The following is a 21,830-nucleotide window of genomic DNA, read 5'->3' as shown; positions in this document are numbered from 1 at the left end:
GCTAACATTTCATTGTAAGCAAGCATTACCACAGGTTAAGCAAGATATTCATTCTTACGGGCGACTGAAGATTCAAAATTTTATTGTGAGAGTCTATGAATTGCAACTTCTACAGTTTTTTTTTTAAACTTTACTATTGATAAAATAACTAATTATTGCACATAGACTTTGTTTTATTATTTCTTTTCTACTTTTTTCCTCTCATTCTTCTTTTTTTTTAAATATCACTAATTTGAATTGTAAGTTATAGTGGTAGTTACAATTAAATGATAAAAGAAATTACGAATAAAAATAAATTTAGTTACTACCACTTTTTACATTTTTAGTCACCCACGGCATTCCCGTATTCAGCAAAGCTTTGAAATTAAAGTAAAATGTTTATCTGCAATGGATGTGTAATAAAATGTTTTTTTTTTCTTTTTTTGTTATTTCTATAATTTTGTGGTATTAATCTTTATTATTTAGGACATAATTCGTACTGTGGTGATAAGTATTTTTAATTGGTAATGAAAGGGACAAGTTGAAGAGAAAATAGCTTGATTGGCCCAACACGGTTTCTTATACTTAGGTAGCTCGTTCAAACCGCTATGAAGGTATGCCATTTTCCGAAAGAGCCATTTAATACAAAATCTAGTAAAAATACAAAAGTGGTAGCAAATATATGTCGAAAAATTTATTTAATTTATGCATATGATTGATTTATCGTACTTGTCAACCACCATAGATTCAATTCTCAAATATATATTATATTTCAGACGAATAATAATAAATGAAATATATAGGAACTATTTTATCTATATTAATTTTGTCGGTATATGCCTTCCAATTTAGTGCATCATTTCTTAGTGTTGATAAATACCAATTTATGAATATATAATAATAATAAAATAAATACCAATTTATTTATTTTTTTCAAACCTTAAGAAGAACGAGTAATTCATCATAGCCATTGTGAATTACTTTTTTCATTAACATTAATAAGTCACCGGTGACCTGTACTGAGTTTGTTTATAGTACCACGGGGGTCACCGGCATACCTGCCAACTTTTAATCCTTTCCATTATCATTTTTCCCAGTGGTATTAAATAAAACTTCAATTTTAAGCAAAAAAATACGTTGTATTTGAGAAAACTTAAGTTGACTACCATGATAGTAACCATACCCTCCAACTGCTACGGAATTTCCGTAGTTTCAGAAATCTTCTTTTCAGACGGTAGCAAAATTAATGTCTTAATGTTTAAAAAAAAACTAATTTTAGCGTAACTTGTTCACTATTACTTATAAAAGTGCAGGCCATATGGCTAGATTCTTAAGTTCTGATAAAAGTTTTATGAGAGATCAATTTGCTTTAAAAATTTCTACTTTGGTTCGCTACCACTAGAAAGATTTATTTTCAAAATCCTCATAAGTTGGAGGGTATGATAGTAACGCATATTAATATATGTGCTTAATTTTTGTAAGAATAGTGGTGATCAATATCATCTAAAAATTAAGATTATAAAAGAAAAAATAGTATATAATTACTACCACTTTAAATATGAAAATAAAATCTTCGGGAAAATCTGGAAGTGTTGGCAGGTATGCACCGGTGACCGGCGAAATCTTATGTACATGAGGAAAATCTTCTATAAAAACTTGTGGGAAAGTTTTTTTTTTTTTTTAAATTTGTTTAATTTATTTTTTTGTAACCTTTGTTTTTTATGTGGCTTTTCTCAAATGAGTGGTATAGAAACTGGACACAGTAATAAAATGCTCAAGCTTAAAATCCAGGGGTGAAAGCGAGACGGAAAAGAGGAAAGGCTGGTAGTAAAACCATTTCAGTTATAGCTAGTTTTGGGGAGGAGTTTACTTATTCTTTTTTTAAATTTTTCAACAATATCTACTTTATCTTGGAAAGGAAGCAGTTTTATATATCTGCCAGAATTATAAAAGAAATCTTGATAGTTACAGATATTTCATTTTTTTCGAAAAAAAATGCTGGAATGAAATGTTTTACGTACCAGGTTTTTCTCTTTTCCGTCTTGCTATATAAGGGCTTTCACCCATGTTAAAATCAGTAATTAAAAAATTGACAGAGCTCAAGCTGATGTTTAAGAAAGTGAGCATAACTTGAAATGCGTCTTTAGAAAATGAGTAGGGGAGAGTGGGATCAATTGTAACAGGGTACGATTGTAACAGAGCAAAAATTTCGAGTGTCGGGTTCTAGATTTAGTTCCTAGGTGGCGCACAAGGTGTATTTAATAAATCTACATGTACACCCCTTATGGCAATCATTTTTATGTACTTTTGAAAGAGTTAGATCACAAAAGATATTTTCACGCCACGCAAGTACTTTTTTTGGTATTAGAATATTATATTGTAACAAAGTAATTTTGTTTAAACAAATAAAAATTAGTAACCGAATATGTAAGTGGACACCTTAATTAACATTTCAATAAAAAAAAAATTAGTTTTGCTAATTAACTAGCATTGTTTTTAACAAATGAAGCTGAAATGGCGTCTTGGGGACAATTGTAACAATAAGTAAAGGGACGATTGTAACAGCTGAAAATAAATAATCTTATGTTTACAAACCATTACTTAACTCTTTAAGAACCACCAATAGTTTCCTATATCATTTATATTATGTTGCATGTGCATTATTTTATTTGTCACCTTTCACAGCATAAATTAAAATTTTTAACCCCTTAAAGTTAAAAGTTTAACCCTTTAGGTCTCTGCTCATTATTATTTTTACTCCTAAAATATCACTACTATTTTGATCAATAAAAAAATATATCACAACTATGATAATATGTATAATTAACTATGTTTTAGTTGAATTTATGAACTGTTACAATTGACCCCGTAAGTGGGGACAATTGTAACAAGTGCACGACTGTCAAAAATTGTTAATAACTAATATAATAACATTTAAAATAAGGTATTTATTTTTTTTTCTAGTAGAGGATAGTCTACTTTACTCGTCTGTCAATTAATACTAATAATATATTGGATTTTTTGTTAGTTAAAAATAGTTAAGTAAAAAATGTTACAATTGACCCCACTCTCCCCTACAGAACGAAATGCGTTCCTTTTTTCCCTTTTTTTTTTTTTTTTTTTTACTAATGTTCACCAGACCAAATCCAAGGAACAAGCATAATTTTTTCTGGTGGGTTTTAAAATCAATAATTTCAATGCCCTCAAATTTTCAATAAGTAAACTTAAGAAGGAAAACAGTTAAACAGTTTAATACTGCCTTTTTATTGAATAATATGCATTAAATAATAATTAATGTACACTTCACAAAATAAAAAAGGAGCCCCTTAACACGTTGAGCACCGCGTCAGCCATCGGTGGCTGACATTGGACTTTCTATTTAGGCCGCGTCAACCACCGGTGGCTGACACTGAAATTACATTGAGGCTGCGTCTGCCATCGCTTGCTGATACTGACCTTTCACATAGGCCGCAAAAAACAGCTCACTGACAGCGTATAACATGATATAGAACTATAAAATTTACACTCTTTTTTGGAATTGCAGAAAATTTATTCAAAATTTACTTAATTATTGTGATTCTTAGCTTAATAAATTCAATTTAGTAGATTTTAACCACCACTATTTTTAAACAATTCGTTGTCTTATATAATTCACCGCTTTTTATAAATGCTATGCTCAACCTTTTAAAACTAGCAAAACCTGTCTAATATTTGCAATTTTAGTTTGTAGTTAATTTCAGTTCGGCCAGACGGGCAAGCCATGTAAAATTAGCGTGGCGTTCAACGTGTTAATAACTTTTATATGATAGGAATATTATGACCGGATTTTAATGTGCAAAGACGTAAACGCAATGATCAAGAGGACATAACTTAAGATATACTATTTGGCTTATGCAGACAAGATTTTAAGTTAATAAAGCAGTCGTAAAACTTACTTTAGCTGAATCGAAGCACTTTTTCTATTACGGCATTGGATTTTAGACCATCAAAATATAGGGAACGGCAGTTTCTGGCCAGAAGACTGGTCAAAATTTTGGTTCACTTAATATTTAATCTTACTTTTGGGTATTTCATCATACATATGGAACTATTTATAAAAATAAAAAAAAATCATACAGCTATAAAATTCTGATCCAAAGGCATTATTTATTTTAATATAAGAAGTGTTAAAAGTTTGAATTATGAGGTAGATTACCTTTTACATCATTTCAAACTATAATTTTAAAAGACGAAATTTAAAAGTTTAGCAGAATTAGTCGAATTAATCCAGAAGAAAAGTTTTGAAATTCCATTATTTTAATTCGATTATCCGGAAACTATTAGATCGGTTCCGTTGCATTTGGAATAATTTCTTTTTCATAATAATTTCTTTTAATTATTTTATCAAAAATTGTTTTATTTTGATAAAATAATTCCATTTAATGTCTTCTTAAATCAAGAGCAAAAAAACAAAACAAAAAACGTCAAATAAAAATAAATTGTGGACTTTCGTTAAAGTTTCTCTCAAAAACTTCCGACATAAAATTATCCTGAACTATCTAACATAAGATAAAAATTTTTTAAAAGATTATTATTTATCCTGAGCAATCTAACATAAGATAAAAATTTTTAGAAGATTATTATTTGTAGAAGATTATTTTTTACATTATAAACTTAGATATTTTAATAAACTACAGAAGCTGTTGCATTGAGTCGTATCATTATTTTAACAATGATTATGAATATCTGTTCTCGAATTTATTAGGAAATAGTGGTACAGCACAATGGTGCAATTAGTTCACTCTTTATTTATTATATAGCTTGTAATCTTTTGTTAAAGTGTTTTATATGATGTTTTGCTTCAGCATTTATTTTAAAAAACATTAAATTAGATTTCGATCCATAATGAATTAGATCTCAATATATAAATGTTAGATAATAAATACAAGAATAATATTCTAATGAACATAATTTTCAACCATTAATTATATACGAACAATAAAAACGATAAAGCCTTGAGTGTCACAGACGCATAATTTTTTGATAGGGAGGGGGGAAAAATTAACAGTCAAAAATTTCACTAAAATTCACACATAAGAAAAAAAATTTGAGAAAGAGATTAATAATTTTTATCTCATTCTTGTTTTTAACTTTAAGTAGTTTTAATCGTTAATAATTCACAATAATTTTCTTTATTAGTTTCAAGTATTGAGTGAGACTCTTGTAAACATACAAGAAAAGATAAAAAGAAGTAAACCGTGAAGAAAATTGGGAAATTTGTTTGCGCATACAGCGCGAATGCTTCATAAAATTAGCTGTGTGTCACGTCTTTATTGGCCAATCAGATTGCCTTCTCCAGAGAACGTTGCTGAACTTTGAAACATGCTTTCATTAGAATATTAGGTTTAAGCGTAGCAACTTCAACTTTGATTTTGTTTGACGATTCAGTGTGTAAACAACAAATAGGCTGAAAACGTGCAACAAATTGGCTTCAAATATAAATAGTTAATACAGGTCGGTATTTTTTTTTTAAATCTCTGAAGATTTGATTAAAAATTTAACAGAGCCTCTTCATTTTGAAATGTGACTATTTTTTAGATTGGTATGATCCGTAAAATTAATTGATTTATTTTATCATCATTGTTTAACTTATGTGTAATTTATTGTGTTTAAAACTTAAGTTTGCACCAATTTTTGGACAAATTTAAATTTTATTAATTAACCTCCAATATTCAGCGTCTAATACAAGCGTATAAAATAACGTTAGCTAAATGAATGAGAGTTCAGAAGGAACCACTAAAAAAGTTTACTATAACCTTGTGTTTCCTAAATCCTAGGCTCATTATAGTGGAGTTAACTGTATTTCCCCCTCATAAGTTTATTTTATTTTTTATATGCTCAAATATGCCTTGTAAGTTTTGACTCATTCTCATTTTTTTACTTATTTATTCACAGCTAACTTTAAAATGAATCAAAATGGAAAGCCAAAGCCACTTAAGTTATGGAAGAGCGCTGGGATTAATGAAAAGAAGCAGGTAATTGTTATTCTTATGTAAAAAATTTATTGGACCTAAAAGTTACGAAAAATGTATCATTACTTTTTTTCTATTGTGTTTTGAATTTTTGCACATATACAGATGCAATATTCTGATTTATTTTATACCATTAAAATTTTTTATTTTATTATTTACTTATTGCTCTATCAGGAAAGGAGCATAACCTGCATTAAACATGCAGTTCCACCAATTATTGAAGTGCGGCTCATAGTTTTGATTGATCTTAATGAAAAAAGATCCTTTAATTTTTTTACTTTTTCAAAAATTTATTGAGGTGTAAATTATGAATGGTGCAAGTCATTGCTTTTGAAAGCATTTGAATTACACAGATTCCATCACAAATCTTTGTAGTTTTTTAATATCATATTATTTTAATATGAAAATTATTAGTAGTATCCATATCCTTAATTTGAGTGACATTTGACTTATTTATTTTCATTTGTTGAAGGGTGATGGAGGTGACTTTTAAAATCTCAATATTTTTAATATAATGTTATAATGATTTATGAGTTTCAAATCACATATTTTTATTATACCTTTTGCCTTGCAATATTTGTGCCAATTTCTTCGTCAAAAAGTTTTATTATTTTTTTTTCTGTTATTTTATATTGGCAGCTGTTGATACTTATTTCCACATGGTTTTTTGAAAAGCTCGATACTTGCAGGGCTCAAAGTTTTCATTAAGTTCTTAAGTTTTCTTTTTTTTTTTTAAAAAAAGAAAGAAAGAGAGTGTCCTCAAATGCTCTAATTATTAAAAACTGTATAAATATTCTGAAATTTTTGGGACTTTCCTCATTTTTGGTAAAGTTAACAATAAATATTATTTTTAAAAAAAATCAAATTTTGTTGTGTGCTATTTAATAAAGGATATACTGAAATGATAGCCAAAGTCTTCATTGCTTGTCAAGTACTCTGTTACTCTGCTTCCATTGATTTGATGGCATGAAAACATTCTATGTTGGAGAAATATATAAAAAGCTCCTATCTCTCTCACTCTTCCATCACTGTATCATAGTCTGCTATTTTTAAAGAACGAATCCTCATATTTTGCTATTGCTTTTACAATTTACCATCTTTAGACTGTTCTCCCTTTTTTTGTGCAATCTACAGCTATCTTTGTAGAAACTTTGATTACTTAAAGTTAATATTTACTTTTTGCAGTAATTACATTTTAAAGTATATTACTCATAATACATGTTTAGTTTTTAATGTTATTATTGTTGTATATTTCTACAACATATTCAAAAAGTTTTTTTTTTTTTTTAAGAATAATTACCCTTTAAAATGTATTTTTAATTAAATTGGTAATTGACAAGATGAGGGCAATGCTTGTCTAATGATTAGCAATACTTTATTTGTGATGCCAGAATTCTTTTCTTGTATCCTTTAATGCAAGTAACAGCTATCTTCTTGCTGTAAGAATAATTGAAAATTGTCTATCAATTTGTTATCTGTTTCATTAAGCTATCTTTTTAAGTTACACCGTCATCACCAAACATGTGTCATCAGTGATTTTGCTTTTGTGTTAGAAGGCATCAAATATGCCAAAAATCCTAAAAGGGACTTGAAAAGTTAGTTATGTGTCAATTAGCTTCCATCTGTCTTAAATGTCAATTGACAATATTCTATAATAGTTTCACCTTGTCTGAAATTATCTATTTTTAATTGTAAAGTAATAAGTTAGGGAGATGACGGCAGGTGTCGGGTCTAGCTCAGGTAGGACGTTGCTGGTGTGGGCCCGTTTTTCGGGGACTCATCGTTAGAAGCATATTGTGTCGCCATTGTATCTTTGTTTTCTTTATCAATAAATACACTAATTGTGAATGTGAATATAATTGGATAGACAAATATGTAGAGAATTTATATTTTAAATAAGGATACACTTTTAGTAAAATGGAAACTCAAATTCTTAAAATCATAGGTCCTGAGGACCCTTATTTCCAAAGTATATGGTAATTGCTGGCCATAAATAGCATTTTTCACAAGACAGTTATTAAATTTTCTCATTATCTCATTTTCTGTTATGCTATGAAGTTTAAAAATATTAAAAAATATCTGACTAATAAAAGCACAAATAAAAGAAATAAAACATATAAAGAAATAAATTAAAGCAGGAAATTTTGATGGAACGTCAGAGAGTTGTTGATTTTTGAGAAAATAGTTTTTGGGTTTGGAATTTGAGGTCTATACTAACCCATTACCTTTTTTTTTTTTTTTTCCTCCCTCCAAGGTTGTTTCCAACCTGTTACGGGTACTTTAATTTTGTTCATTTATGTGTGTATTTTAAATAAATGTGTTTTTTTATACATTAAAAAAAAAACTGTTTCTTAATATAGCTTGACTCCTTACAATACCTTCAATTTCTAGTATTTTTATATCATTTTTCAAATATTTAATTCAATATGAATTTCGTTTCAAGTAAAAAGTAAATACATTAAGTTAAAATTTTAGTGATAGTCTGAAACTAATAAATTACCATGAAAAAGAATTTTTTTTGTGTGTGTTATCGCAGGGGATAAAAAAGTGCCGGTATTTAATCTTTGTTGATTAAATTGTGTATTACTAATTAACTTTTGCTTTAATTTTACTGTTTAACCATTAAAAATCAAAAGTGATACATATTTATTTCTAAGTGCTTATGATGATTTATGATTGTATGAAAAGTTTTCTGTTAAAATTATTTTGAAGAACTAGGATTATTTTTTATTTTCCCCAAAAATGTGTCCTAAAAATGTTAAATGCAATTACATAAAGTAAATAACTTTTTTTGTTTGATATAGTTTAAATTTTGTAAATGGTAATTTTCAGTTGTTTAGTTAACTATACTTTTCATCTCCTTCATGTCTTAAAGTTTTTTAACTCTGTTGCTTTTATAATAGTGATTATTCTAGATTTTAAAAACTACACTTCCTCATGATCCAGTTCTTTAAAGTTTCTGATTCTTTTAATACCAAAAGCACGACACAATTTAAAACAGTATGGTATAAATCTCCATTTTAAAGGTGTACAGAAAAAATAAATGTTAACACTTTTATAGCTTACAATATTTTGAGTGATATAAAATAAATTTAAACATTAAAAATTAAAAATTAAAATGCAAAAGAAATAAAATAAACAGAAAAAAGTAGTTTTTAAATTTTTTTTATTGTAATTTTTTTTTTAAGAAAAAAAAAGACTATTTTTACTAATGATCTGTGATATTGAGCAGACAATAAATTCTCTACCTCTTCATCCATCTAATTAATATTAGTATTTATATAGATGGGTCATTTTCAAAGTTATACTTGTCACTAATTTGTATACAGTTACAACTTTTTAAGCATACATACTATTGGTTAGACTCATACTCTTTAATGAAATTAGAAATTATGTAACTAATGTTAAAAAATTTGACATGGAGTTTAGTTTGTCAAGCTTGTTTTAAGTCAAGCTGCTTACATCAGTTATACTTACAGTGGGCAAATAGAAATTTAAAAAAAAAAAAAAAAAAATTAATTATTNATAAATTTCTGAGATTTTAAATCTGTTATTTTACCTTAATTTTAATTAAAAAATATTTTAAAACCTGCTGATTACCTATAGTATAATTAAATTTCAATATAATGCATGCCAACTGTTGGTAGTTTTGAAGTTTATATATTTTCTTGGCAAACTTCAGTTTTTGACGGTTTAAACCAGTATTATACCCTTGTCATGTCAAGAACCACTTTTTGATGTCAAAAACCCAACCCTGAAAGAAACAAAACATATAAAGAGATAAATTAAAAGCAAGAGATTTTGATGGAACGTCAGAGAGTTGTTGATTTTTGAGAAAATAGTTTTTCTGTTTGGAATTTGAGGTTTATACTACTAACCCGTTACTTTTTTTTTTTTTTTTCCTTTTCCTTCAAGGTTGTTTCCAGTCTGTTACTGGTACTTTAATTTTGTTCATTTATGTGTGGATTTTAAATAAATTTGTTTTTTTTTTTATAAAAAAAATATTAGAAAAAAACTGTTTCTTAATATAGCTTGACTCCTTGCAATGCCTTAAATTTCTAGTATATTTATATCATTTTTCAAATATTTAATTCAATATGAATTTTGTTTTAAGTCAAAAGTGAATACATTTAGTTAAAATTTTAGTGATAGTCTAAAACTAATAAATTACCATGAAAAAGACACTTTTTTTTGTGTTATCACAGGGGATAAAAAAGTGCCTGTATGATCCTTGTTGATTAAATTGTGTACTTCTAAAATTAGTAATTAACTTTTATTTTAATTTTACTGTCTAACAACTAAAAATCAAAAGTGATACATATTTATTTCTAAGTGCTTAAGATGATTTGTGATTGTATTAAGAGTTTCCTGATAAAATTATTTTGAAGAACTAGGATTTTTTTTTTCATCCCCAAAAAAATATGTTCTGAAAATGTTAAATGCAATTACATAAATTAAAAAACTTTTATTGTTCAATATAGTTTAAATTTTGTTTAAAATTCTATATCTAAATGGTAATTTTTAGTCATTCAGTTAACTATACTTTTCATCTCCTTCATGTCTTAAAGTTTTTTAACTCTGTTGATTTTATCATGGTGATTATTCTAGATTTTAAAAACTACAGTTCCTCATGATCCAGTTCTTTAAAGTTTCTGATTCTTTTTATACCAAAAGCACGATCCAATTTAAAACAGTATGGTATAAATCTCCATTTTAAAGGTATACAGAAAAAATAAATGTTTTAAATTTTTAACCATGTTATTTTTGCTAAATGCTTAACTTTAACACCTTTATAGCCTGCAATATTTTGAGTGATATAAAATAAATTTAAATGTTAAAAATTAAAATGCAAAAGAAATAAAATAAGCAGAAAAAAGAATTATTATTATATATATATATATATATATTTTTTTTTAGAAAAAAAAAAAGACTACTACTAATGATCTGTGATATTGAGCAGACAATAAATTCTCTACCTCTTCATCTATCTAATTAATATTAGCATTTATATAGGTGTGTGATTTTCAAAGTTATACTTGTCACTAATTTGTGATTTGCATACACTTACAACTTTTTAAGCTTATATACTATTGGTTATACTCTTACTCTTTAATGAAATTGTGTAACTAATGTAAAAAGATTTGATATGGAGTTTAGTTTGCGCTTTGTTTTAAGTCAAGCTGCATATATCAGTTACACTTACCGTGGGCAAATAGAAATAAAAAAAAACAGCTCATATTCCATCGTAGACAAAATTGGAAAATAATTATATTAGAATAATCAGAGATTTTAATTACCTTCAACTAAGCAAATACCTGTACCTAAGTAAACCAGCTATATAATATGATACATGACATTCACAGAATTGTTTTTTCCTTCTGGTGTTTGTATAGAAATGGAAATTATTTTACTTTGTTTTTAGTTAGTTTTCCCCAGAATAAAACAATTATTTTGACACTTTTATTATTATTATTATTATTTAGGTTGTTTCATGGTCATGCATACTAACTTTATTTTTACATTTTGTCTATGATTTTTGTCGTATTTGATGCTCTATTGCACATAAGCAAGGTCACTTAACATGTTTTTAAACTTTTACTTTACATGTTTTTAAATTTATACTTTTTTATAATTTTGAAATGTATGCTTATAGTTTTCTTTCTTTGCTTTTTTAGAAGATTTTTAAGAAGAAAGTGAAAACTGAGGACCAAGATAAAGAAGAAACGCCTAAAAAACGAGTTTCTTTTCAGGAAAATGATCAAGAGGTTCATCTTGCTCGAAATAATAAAAAAAATTTAAAAAGAAAAAATGAACCAAATGCTTTCAGTCCCAACAAAAAGCAAAAAATTCCTAACAGTGCCAAAGATTCAACGAAAGAAAAACAGCTAGAAAATGTAAAAACAAACACTAAAAACAAAAATTCTGAGAAGAAAAAGAAACCTGACAATTTGACTAGAAAGGAATGGAAAATGCTTCATTTAGACAAGACTTCTAAATCTCCAAAAGAATCAACAGAAAACAAAGAAAGTCAAAAAACAGCTAAAAGTCAAGTACCATTAACCAAGGCCGATAGAAAAAAATTAAAATTTAAAGGAAAGGGTAAAGAAGAATTATTTGAAGTCGTAAAAACATTGAAGACATGCTGGGAAGAGCTTCGGAGGTACGTAACATGTAAATTAAGTAAAATAATTATTATTGCTAATTCTATTTTCTAAATATGTTTTTAGTAATCATATTCACTCCTCATACAGTTTTTCTTTTATTAATTTTTAAAAAAATTTAAAGAAATAACTGGCTTATTGGCTTATAACAAATTATTAATATTTTTAAATAAACTTGTCAAAAACTTATACATGTAATTTGTAATCATAATCAAGTTCATTCCACGTACAGTGTAAAAAGTTCTTGCCTGTTTCAGGCATTTGTAGTGTGTATGGATTCGTGTCTACTCACATTAGCATTTCGTTTTGTATGGAAAAAGTAATATTCCAAATCATATCTGAATTTGCAGTTTAATATATTTTTTTGTGTGTTTATTATTCCAAGATTATGATTTGATTAAACCCTAATAAGTATAAATTTATTATACAGTTGTATTGAATGGAATGTTACTGTATATTAAAATATATACAAATGTCATAGACCATTGAGATTGTTGTGCTATTTATATTATTTTATTTTAATTTGATATGTAAGAGCAGTTAAATCTGATACATGTGTTTATTTTTTAGGCAAGACCTCAAGGAAGAAAAAAAAGGCCAGCTTTTAAAGCAAGTTTGTGGTCTTTTAAAGGGACGTGTAAAAGAGGTATAACATTCATTTTAAGATTATTAAATACTAGTTCTTCTATCATGTTTTTTGATTTTATTAATTCAGAAAATAAAAATTATCTAAACAAGCAAAACATATTTATATTATGGAGCACTTGCACTCTAACGAAGAAACCCAAGTTCTTGGTGTTGGGGCTGGTTTTTTCATAATTCATATGGTGTTTTCAGCTCACATTGACTGCATTGCTATTGTAAACTATCCTACTTCGAATGGTGGATCATGCATTATGGGGATGTTTGCCGCTTGACTAACTTCGGAAGAATTTTATGATTTTCTAATTTATGGAATGCAAGTTGAATTAATTTAAAAAGTTCTCCGTAAAGGTAAATTTGTCCCAAGGTTGATTAAGAACATCCCTTGTTTTATGAGTGCAGTTTAAAATTTGAAGGCTATAAAATTAAATTTTGTGTGAATTGAAAAACAAATTATGTGTGAATTGATTATTCAAATTTAACACTGGTTATAGGTTGAGAACTACAATGTAACAAACAGTAAAGTTTTTGATTTTTTAATATTAATGGAACGTTATATTACATTTGATATTTTTAAGTTAATTTAATCTTTCTATAAAATTATTGAGTATACTTTTCGTTTTTGCAGTTCACATTTGCTCATGACACTGTCCGTGTTCTAGAGAGTGTTTTTAAACTGGGAGCTGATACTCATCGTGCTTTGCTTCTCGATGAGCTTAAAGGTAGAAACTGTGATTTTTTTATTTGTTGCATGTTAAATTTTCTGTTGCTCATAAAACTTTGTGCTCAACTTGATTTTATTTATTATTTGACAGATGATTTCCTTCCATTGGCTAAGTCTAAGTATGGGAAATTTCTGCTAATTAATGTCCTGAGACATGGGTAAGATGTTGCTCTTTATTTCCAGAAAATAAATATTTATCTACTGGCAATATTGTTAGCAGATAATTGTATAATATGAAAATCTTTACCTATTATAAGTAATTGAGCAATGATTTGCTTATTTTAATTATTGTGTTGTTTTTATCTGAAGTGTGATTTAGTATGAAATTAATATTTGTTATACAGTCAGACCTCGATATAAGGTCATCCGCATATAAGGTCATTTCCGAAGTCCCGGCTCACTGAATAGGAATTCTTTGTTACAGATTATCGGATATATGGTCAAGTTTTAAAAATTGCTATCGCTTATAAGGCCATTTTTATCTGAGGCGAGGGAAGCTCTTTTCTAACAAAAGCCTATTTAACTTCCTTACAAGGCAATTACTCCTCGAGTTCTAGGAAAATGTTGCAACCAACGAACAAGCTACTATTTCTGAAATTGTTTCACAAGTTGTGGACACTGAGGACACTGACAGTGGTCCTGAGACTGTAGCTGTAACCCAAGTGGAAGTCTTCAATGCAATAAATGTCAGTCAAAAATTTTTTACAAACCATGAGGGAGCTTAGGAACATTTTGATAAGTTACGGAATCTATAAAACATAGTTAGAAAAATGAGACCAAAAACGAGACAGACCTGCATAAATGATTATTTTAAATAAGGTAAGATGTAATGAATGTATGTACACTTTGAGGAAATTTGTAAACAGCTTTATTTTAAATAAATAAAAAAATTTTAATCTAACTTTCTTTAATTCTTCACTAATTCTTTTAAAATTTATTGACTTAAATATTTAATTCATGGCTGATCGTTTTCGTTTGTATTACCATTTTTAAGAAATCCTAATGTGTACTATTTACGAGCTTAGTTACGAACTGCTAATGAATCGGTTAAAAGGTCACTTTCGCAATGTCCCTTAGGGTGACCTTATATCGAGGTCTGACTGTTTTCACGAATTTAACGATAAAGAAAATAATTTAATACCTCTTTAGTTTTCTTTATACATCTATATATATATTGTTTTTGGCTTCTTTTTTTTACTGTGAAGTTCATATAAGACATAGTAGTTTTATACTTTCTTACTCTGCTTAAGAGAAAAAAAAAGTTTGTGAGTATACATGTTTTAATGTAGCTTATTTTAATAAAACAAAATTTTTTTAATAAATTATGATTTTTTTATTAATTTTTTTTTACTTACTAAATTTGTAATATGTTAGGAAAATTTTTAAGTGGTTAATTATCTATCTATTGAAAGTGACTCTTCCTAAATTTTGGCTACTTCTAGTTTAAACAGCTTGATTTCTTTGATAGTCTGTTTGTTATGTTTTTGTTTCAAAGGTGCATATCATAAAAGAATTTTTGCACATAGTTTCAATATATTTTGCACTTGACAAAATTGGTCAATATTCTATGTATACTTAGCAAATTTTGTTTGATTTATTTCTAGTTCCAAAAACCAGAAAGATACAATTATAAAAGCATTTCATGGAAAAATTGTCAAGCTTATTAGGCATTCAGTGAGTAATTTTTATTTTGACTATTTAGTTTGTGATTATATTATAGGCTAAAACTTTGTAACTAGTATTAATATTATTGTAGCAAGCATCAGAAGTCGTTGAAATGGCTTTTAACGAGTGTGCTACTAATCCTCAAAGATTTGAAATGATACAAGAGTTTTTTGGGCCCAACTACAAGTTTTTCAAGGTAAATATAAGCTCAGAAATTAACATCTGTTTTTGCTTGCTTAATATATGATGCAAGAAATAATTAAGAATCAAAAATTATAAAATATTAAACATTGTTATCTGAAAATAAGTACTCTAAAAAATAATTAATTCATGATTGATAATGAAAATAATTAATTCATGACATGGTGGGTGATGGTTGTTATGAAAAACAACATTGTATTTAATTAAAAAATATAGTTTTGTTCAAAGCAGGTCAATTTCAATTTTCTATGGCAAAAGATCACTTTTTGTAGCTTATTATGACATTAGAATCTGCTAAAATAAAATTAAAAAATATATTTTACTTATTAATTAAGTGGTAGTTTCAGTGAGTATATTTTTTCTGAGGAAAAGAGTCAAATAAAATGTTCTTACTACCAAATTTTAATCTTATCCAGATATGCAGCAGTCCCAATACAGATATATACACACACCCATATATATGTTGAATTCTTTGTTAGCATAGTAAAAAGAAAAAATTATACTGTTTGTTTACCTCAGAAATTATTCTTTACAATTTTTATAGATTACTGATGTCCATTCACTGGATCAACTACTTGAAGCAAATCCAGAGAAGAAATCAAATATTATACAACATATGAAAGAAGAATTGATGAAAGTTTTGGACAAGTAAGTAAAATGAAAATACCTTGGATGGTTAGATTTGATTGGTGTGATATTTTTTTTCGGTAAAGAAACCACAGTTAATTTTGTTGAAATGCATTAGCTATGTTGGAAATCAACTTTACAGTGATGAAATAAAGAGATGTGCTTTTGATGTAATTATACCTGCTTTTAGGAACTAAATGTATATTTGAATTAACTAAGTATGTGGGCTTTGTTTAAACCATGATAAGAAATTAATTTAATAACAATATTTCCTTTTTGTAATAAGTAAAAAAGCTTAATATTAATGAAAGAAAATTTTTTGTTGTTGTACATGTTAACTCTTAAAAGTATATTTGTAAGAATCCTTGTCAAAAAGGTAAACATCACCGATTGGAAAGTAAATTCTTGTATAATATATGAGTAATAATAAATTTCTCTCAAAATCTAATGAATCACTACTATTGAAAGGCAGGGCTGAAAATAGGGATGTAACGAATAATGATCTGACCGAATTCCGAACATTTGACCAAAAAGATCAGTTGAATACCAAATATTCAGTGACTGAATAGCAATATTTCTTTTCTTTTTTTTTAAAATCATTAATAAGTATTGTTTTTTATATATAAATAAGTTTAGTCATTATTGAAAATTAATAAAAACTTAGCTGTATTATTGGTGTGTGGTAAGGAAAAAAGTTTAATAGTTATCTATTAGAAATATTTAAGATTAATTTAAAAAAAATTAGCAAAGAGAATTAGTAAATAAAAAGAGAATTAGCAAAAAAATTGATAATACAGAAATTTAATGCTAAAAATTAGGAAAGAATGAAAAGTGATTTGGCCAAAAAAATCGTCCAAATACCAAAAATTCGGCAACCTAATAACAATATTTAAAAAAAAAAAAAAAAATCATTCAAAAATATTCTTGAAAAGTAATCAAAATTATCGGAAAATAATCAAAACTTAATTGTTATAATGTGGTAAAGGGGAGAGAAAAATTTTTTAATAGAAATGCTTAGAAAAATAAAGATAATTAGATATTAAGGTACTTAGAAATATTTAAAATAAAAAACTGACTAACAGCTACATAAAAAGAAAAAGGGGTCGAAAAAAAATATCCTCCAATTCTTAAAATTAAAAATTAATGCCAAAAAAGATAATAAACAAAAGCAAAACACAAGAATTAACAATGAAAAATAAAATTTATCATAAAATGTTTCGCTATAATAGAAAATTACAGCAAAAACAAAAAAAAACTTTTCAATTCTTAAAACAAAAGTGTTGAATAATTTTTGCAAACTCATGAATTTTAAAACTTAACAATTATATGTAAAAACTATTTCAGATAACTTATAATAAAAATTCTATTTTTGATTATTTTTTATTTAATCTATTAAAATTAAAAAAATACTTGGCCAAACATTTGGCTAACCGAATATTTGGCAAATGGGCCGAATACCTAATATTCATCACATCCCTAACTGAAAACATTAAAACCTGTATAAAAAAAATTTATTGCTGTAGGAAACAGGAAGTTGATTGTTAAAAACATCTCTCTGGCCATTCAACCGGGTTTTATGTTTACTTCCTATTTTTCTCAGTCGATTTGTCAAATTTAGTTTTAAAAAAAGTTTCTTTTAAATATCTTTAATAATGTTTCTGGATCTACAGTATGTCTACTATTTTTTCTTCTTCATTATTATCAAGAAATACATCCTAAATATCCAAACTGGAAGAAGATATACTACTTCAATAAACATTCAATCCACCTATGAAACTGTAAATATCTAGTTAGTTCTGCAGTGACCTACTGCAATAAACATTCCAAAAATGTTCATTGAAGTAAGTCATTGCAGAACACCCACTATATTTTTCAGGCATTAAAATTTACCATAGTTTTCAGTATGTCAATAATAATCAGCCAATTAAGGATTATTTTTCTTTGATTTTGTATATTACTTGCTAAAAACAGTTAACTACTTTATTGTTTGGTTTAACTGTATTCCTTCTTTGTTGTAGCAATGATCAGACAATGCAGTAGCAATGACTGATCATGACTTAGCAATGATCAGTAGATCATGACTTAGCAATGATCAGTATTAATCTAAATTTGTAACCATTTGAATCATTTTATTAAGGAATACTTTGACTCCTTTAACCATTTTNGAATAGTAATCAAAATTATTTGAAAATAATCAAAACTTAATTGTTATAATGTGGTAAGGGGAAGAGAAAACTTTTTTAATAGAAATGTTTAGAAAAATAAAGATAAGTAGATATTAAGGTACTTAGAAATATTTAAAATGAAAAAAAAAATAATAACTGACTAGCAGCTGTTTAAAAAAAAAAGAGATAAAAAAAAATATCCACTAATTCTTAAAATTAATGCCAGAAAAGATAATACACAAAGGCCAAACAGAAGAATTAACAATGAAAAATAAAATTTCAGCCGGGTTTTATGTTTACTTCCTATTTTCCTCAGTCGAGATTTATGGCAAAAAAAACTTCTTTTAAATATCTTTAATAATATTTCTGGATCTACAGTGTGTCTGCTATTTTTTTCTTCATTATTATCAAGAAATACATTCTAAATATCCAAACTTGAAGAAGATATACTACAGTAGGGAAGCGATTATTCGGAACGATCGGGGCCATCGCTATTCCGGATAACTGATTTTTCCGGTTTTCAGAATCGCTACAAAAAGCCGTTTTTTTTTTTTTTTTTTTTTTTTTTTTATTGTTAAACCCTGCTAAAAAAAATATTTTTTTTGGAAATAATCTTAAAAAGAAGAAAAAAACGATGGAGTAATACACTAATGATTATTTCCAAAATGATTTTGTAAGGTAAACATCTTTTTTAAAGGAAAGAAAAATCCTAAAATCTTATGAGGAAAAAATAATTTTTTTAAAAAAATGGCTGGAAAATTTATTGAATTCCGTTCCGGTTTTCTGGTTTCCGGATAACGGGTTCTGTACTGTACTTCAATAAACATTCAATCCACCTATGAAACTGTAAATATCTAATTAGTTCTGCAGCGACCTACTGCAATAAACATTCCAAATATGTTTATTGAAGTAGGTCATTGCAGAACACCCACTATATTTTTCAGGCATTAAAATTTACCATAGTTTTCAGTATGTCAATAATAATCAGCCAATTAAGGATTATTTTTCTTTGATTTTGTATATTACTTGCTAAAAACAGTTAACTACTTTATTGTTTGGTTTAACTGTATTCCTTCTTTGTTGTAGCAATGATCAGACAATGCAGTAGCAATGACTGATCATGACTTAGCAATGATCAGTAGATCATGACTTAGCAATGATCAGTATTAATCTAAATTTGTAACCATTTGAATCATTTTATTAAGGAATACTTTGACTCCTTTAACCATTTTAAAATATGTATAGGTTGGGTGACCAATCCATATTTGGTGTAAATTAGTTAAGTGAAATAATGTATTCAGATTTAATTTTCATTTTAATTGTTTGGAGCGGGGTAGCCATCTCCTCTGTGGGGAATCAAAATAATGATTGCCTGTATTTGGAAATGTACCCCTGACTAAGCCCTAATCTGATGTTAATTAAGTGCTGCTGTTACTGCATTGGTTACCACAGAGGACTATTTGCAGCTATTTTTGGTATGAGCAACTTTTTCTGTCCTGAAAATGCTTAAAAGAAGGCAACTATTTTTAGGAGAAGGAGACTTTTCTCTTCTCTGAGCGATGCTTTTATAGCATCAATTGGGTTGAAAACCAGCTACCCACGGGAGCTTCTGAGCATGATGAATCTTTTTTTTCTTCAAAATGTCAAATTTTGAATTGCAAATTTGAGTTATTACTCTTTAATTCGCTCAATTTGCACAGATCCAATTGTAAGTCTATTTTCTTTCTCGATCGCCTTTTCAGCAGCTATTGCAATGAAATTCTGCACATTTTGTAAAATTTCAGTTTTTATTTTTAATACAATATTACGGTGTGTGAATTCTGAATTTGAGTAATCATTTTCACAATATATATATATATATATATATATCAATTATTGATAAAGGGAAAAAATTTTGCAAAAAGTGTTTTTTTTTTTAATGAAGTATTTTTATGAATGAGTTCCAGTTAAGTATTTAATTTTTTGCAAATATACAAATTTTTTTTGATATAAAAATTTAGAACTAGAAGACTAACGTTATATAAAAATTATCATATTTGAAACCAACTTGACTAAGTGGATCATGATGTATGCTAATTAAGTCATTTAATAATATTTTAGTCATATTAGGCAACTATTATAATAATTTACAGCAACTATTTTCATGGTTTAGGCTACTAAAAGCAATTATTTTGTTTGTTTTTTCTGTGGAAACCCTGCATTTCCCATATTATATAAAAATGTGCATATAATAACTTATATTAACAGTTATTTCAGTGTTCATTTTGTAACATTTTTAGGACTGTTGTAAAGCATAGTATTGTGCACCATGTCCTCTGGCAGTTCATGAAACATTGTGATCCGACATCAAGGTCAGATATTATTGAATCTCTTAGAGACATAATTCCTGAAATACTTCACACAAAAGATGGCTCTCTTGTTGGAATGCATTGTGTTTGGTATGGTTCTATAAAGGTAAATTTTCTTTTCTTATCTTGCTTGTATGATCTAGCTATAGTATAGCTGTGCCATTTGTCCCTAAATTTGTTCATTGTCTACCATTTTAAATATTAATAGTTTCAGTGATATCTTTAAATCACACACATAACAATCTAAATAAAAAAACATAGATATTAAAAGTAAGTTAGGTGTTTAGGCAGTACACTTTTTATTTACTGCCTAAAATTATCCAAAATCTATGGCACTAAAATTAAGCACTAGCAATTTTATGTGTTACCACTATGAACTTCATATAAAAAATATCTTACTGTATATTTTACTAAAATCTGTAAGTATTTTATTTTCAATCTATATATATATATAACGCCCGGCAGAGAAGCGAGCACTGCAGAGTATTTTTTGTCTTAAGTTTTAATTTTATTAAAAGAAATTCAAACAAGGGAAAATTGCCGAGACTCCCTTTTTTCTTCTTCGAAATATCTCAAAATTTGTTTAGAATAAAAATTTAACAGCTGAATTGAAAGAAAACAGCAAAAAGTAAAGAATTTTTATATGTTACTTGATTACAGGCTTAACTGTATAAGCTAGGGATGTACAACCTTTTTGAGAGAAGGGCCACTTGCACAGTAGGTTGGCTAACGAAGGGCCGCACATGTATTTAGACATGTTAATGACAAATGTAGTAATGTTTATTTAAACATTAGCATTCCATTTTTTTTATTAATAAACTTAGTAATATCAATAACTTAGTAGTGTTCCATTATTAGAATTCATTCAAAAATAAAAAAACTTATACTTTTTTTTTTTTACAAAAAAAAGAAAGAAAAAAAACTTATTCTATCTTAACTATTACTATCTCTTAACTATTTTTATCATATGACCAATAGATTTATCAAAATAAATAAACATTGAAGAAAAGAAATATTTTCTTTTTATCATATCATGCAATACGAAAACTCATTTTAGAATTAAATTCTAATAAATAAAAACAAAATGCAATTCCCACAGAATGAAAGTAGGAAAAAGTTTAGTCGTAATTAAGTAATATAAATTCAAATTAAATATTTTAATTGAAGAAAATTTATAGGTTTTAAACAAAAGCCTAAAATAAAAACAAAACTGTGATAGTTCAAAATAAAATTCAATGCTTATTTTGTAATGCACTTTATTATTTTATTTTATTAATTATTAGATTTTTTATATCGTAAACATTTTA

At 27.0% G+C, this 21,830-nt stretch overlaps 1 protein-coding gene across 1 annotated transcript in view; it reads left to right on the top strand.

Annotated features, from left to right (window-relative positions):
- Nucleotides 1–5,325: 5,325 nt before the first annotated feature.
- LOC107453126 (Pumilio and CPL domain-containing protein penguin) overlaps nucleotides 5,326–21,830 on the top strand; it is a gene marked incomplete in the record, with an annotated part of 28,259 nt that continues 11,754 nt past the window's right edge. Inside the window, 10 exon segments of the mRNA XM_071185993.1 lie at nucleotides 5,326–5,472; nucleotides 5,914–5,993; nucleotides 11,666–12,150; nucleotides 12,722–12,797; nucleotides 13,422–13,515; nucleotides 13,609–13,675; nucleotides 15,122–15,191; nucleotides 15,274–15,378; nucleotides 15,928–16,031; nucleotides 20,455–20,629. Of these exon segments, the coding sequence (XP_071042094.1) occupies nucleotides 5,925–5,993; nucleotides 11,666–12,150; nucleotides 12,722–12,797; nucleotides 13,422–13,515; nucleotides 13,609–13,675; nucleotides 15,122–15,191; nucleotides 15,274–15,378; nucleotides 15,928–16,031; nucleotides 20,455–20,629 (1,245 nt within the window).

The sequence above is a fragment of the Parasteatoda tepidariorum genome, chromosome 9 (genome assembly GCF_043381705.1).
Source record: "Parasteatoda tepidariorum isolate YZ-2023 chromosome 9, CAS_Ptep_4.0, whole genome shotgun sequence".
NCBI lineage: Eukaryota > Metazoa > Arthropoda > Arachnida > Araneae > Theridiidae > Parasteatoda > Parasteatoda tepidariorum.
The sequence above is the reverse complement of the archived record's forward strand: the minus strand, read 5'-3'. Positions and strand labels throughout refer to the sequence as shown.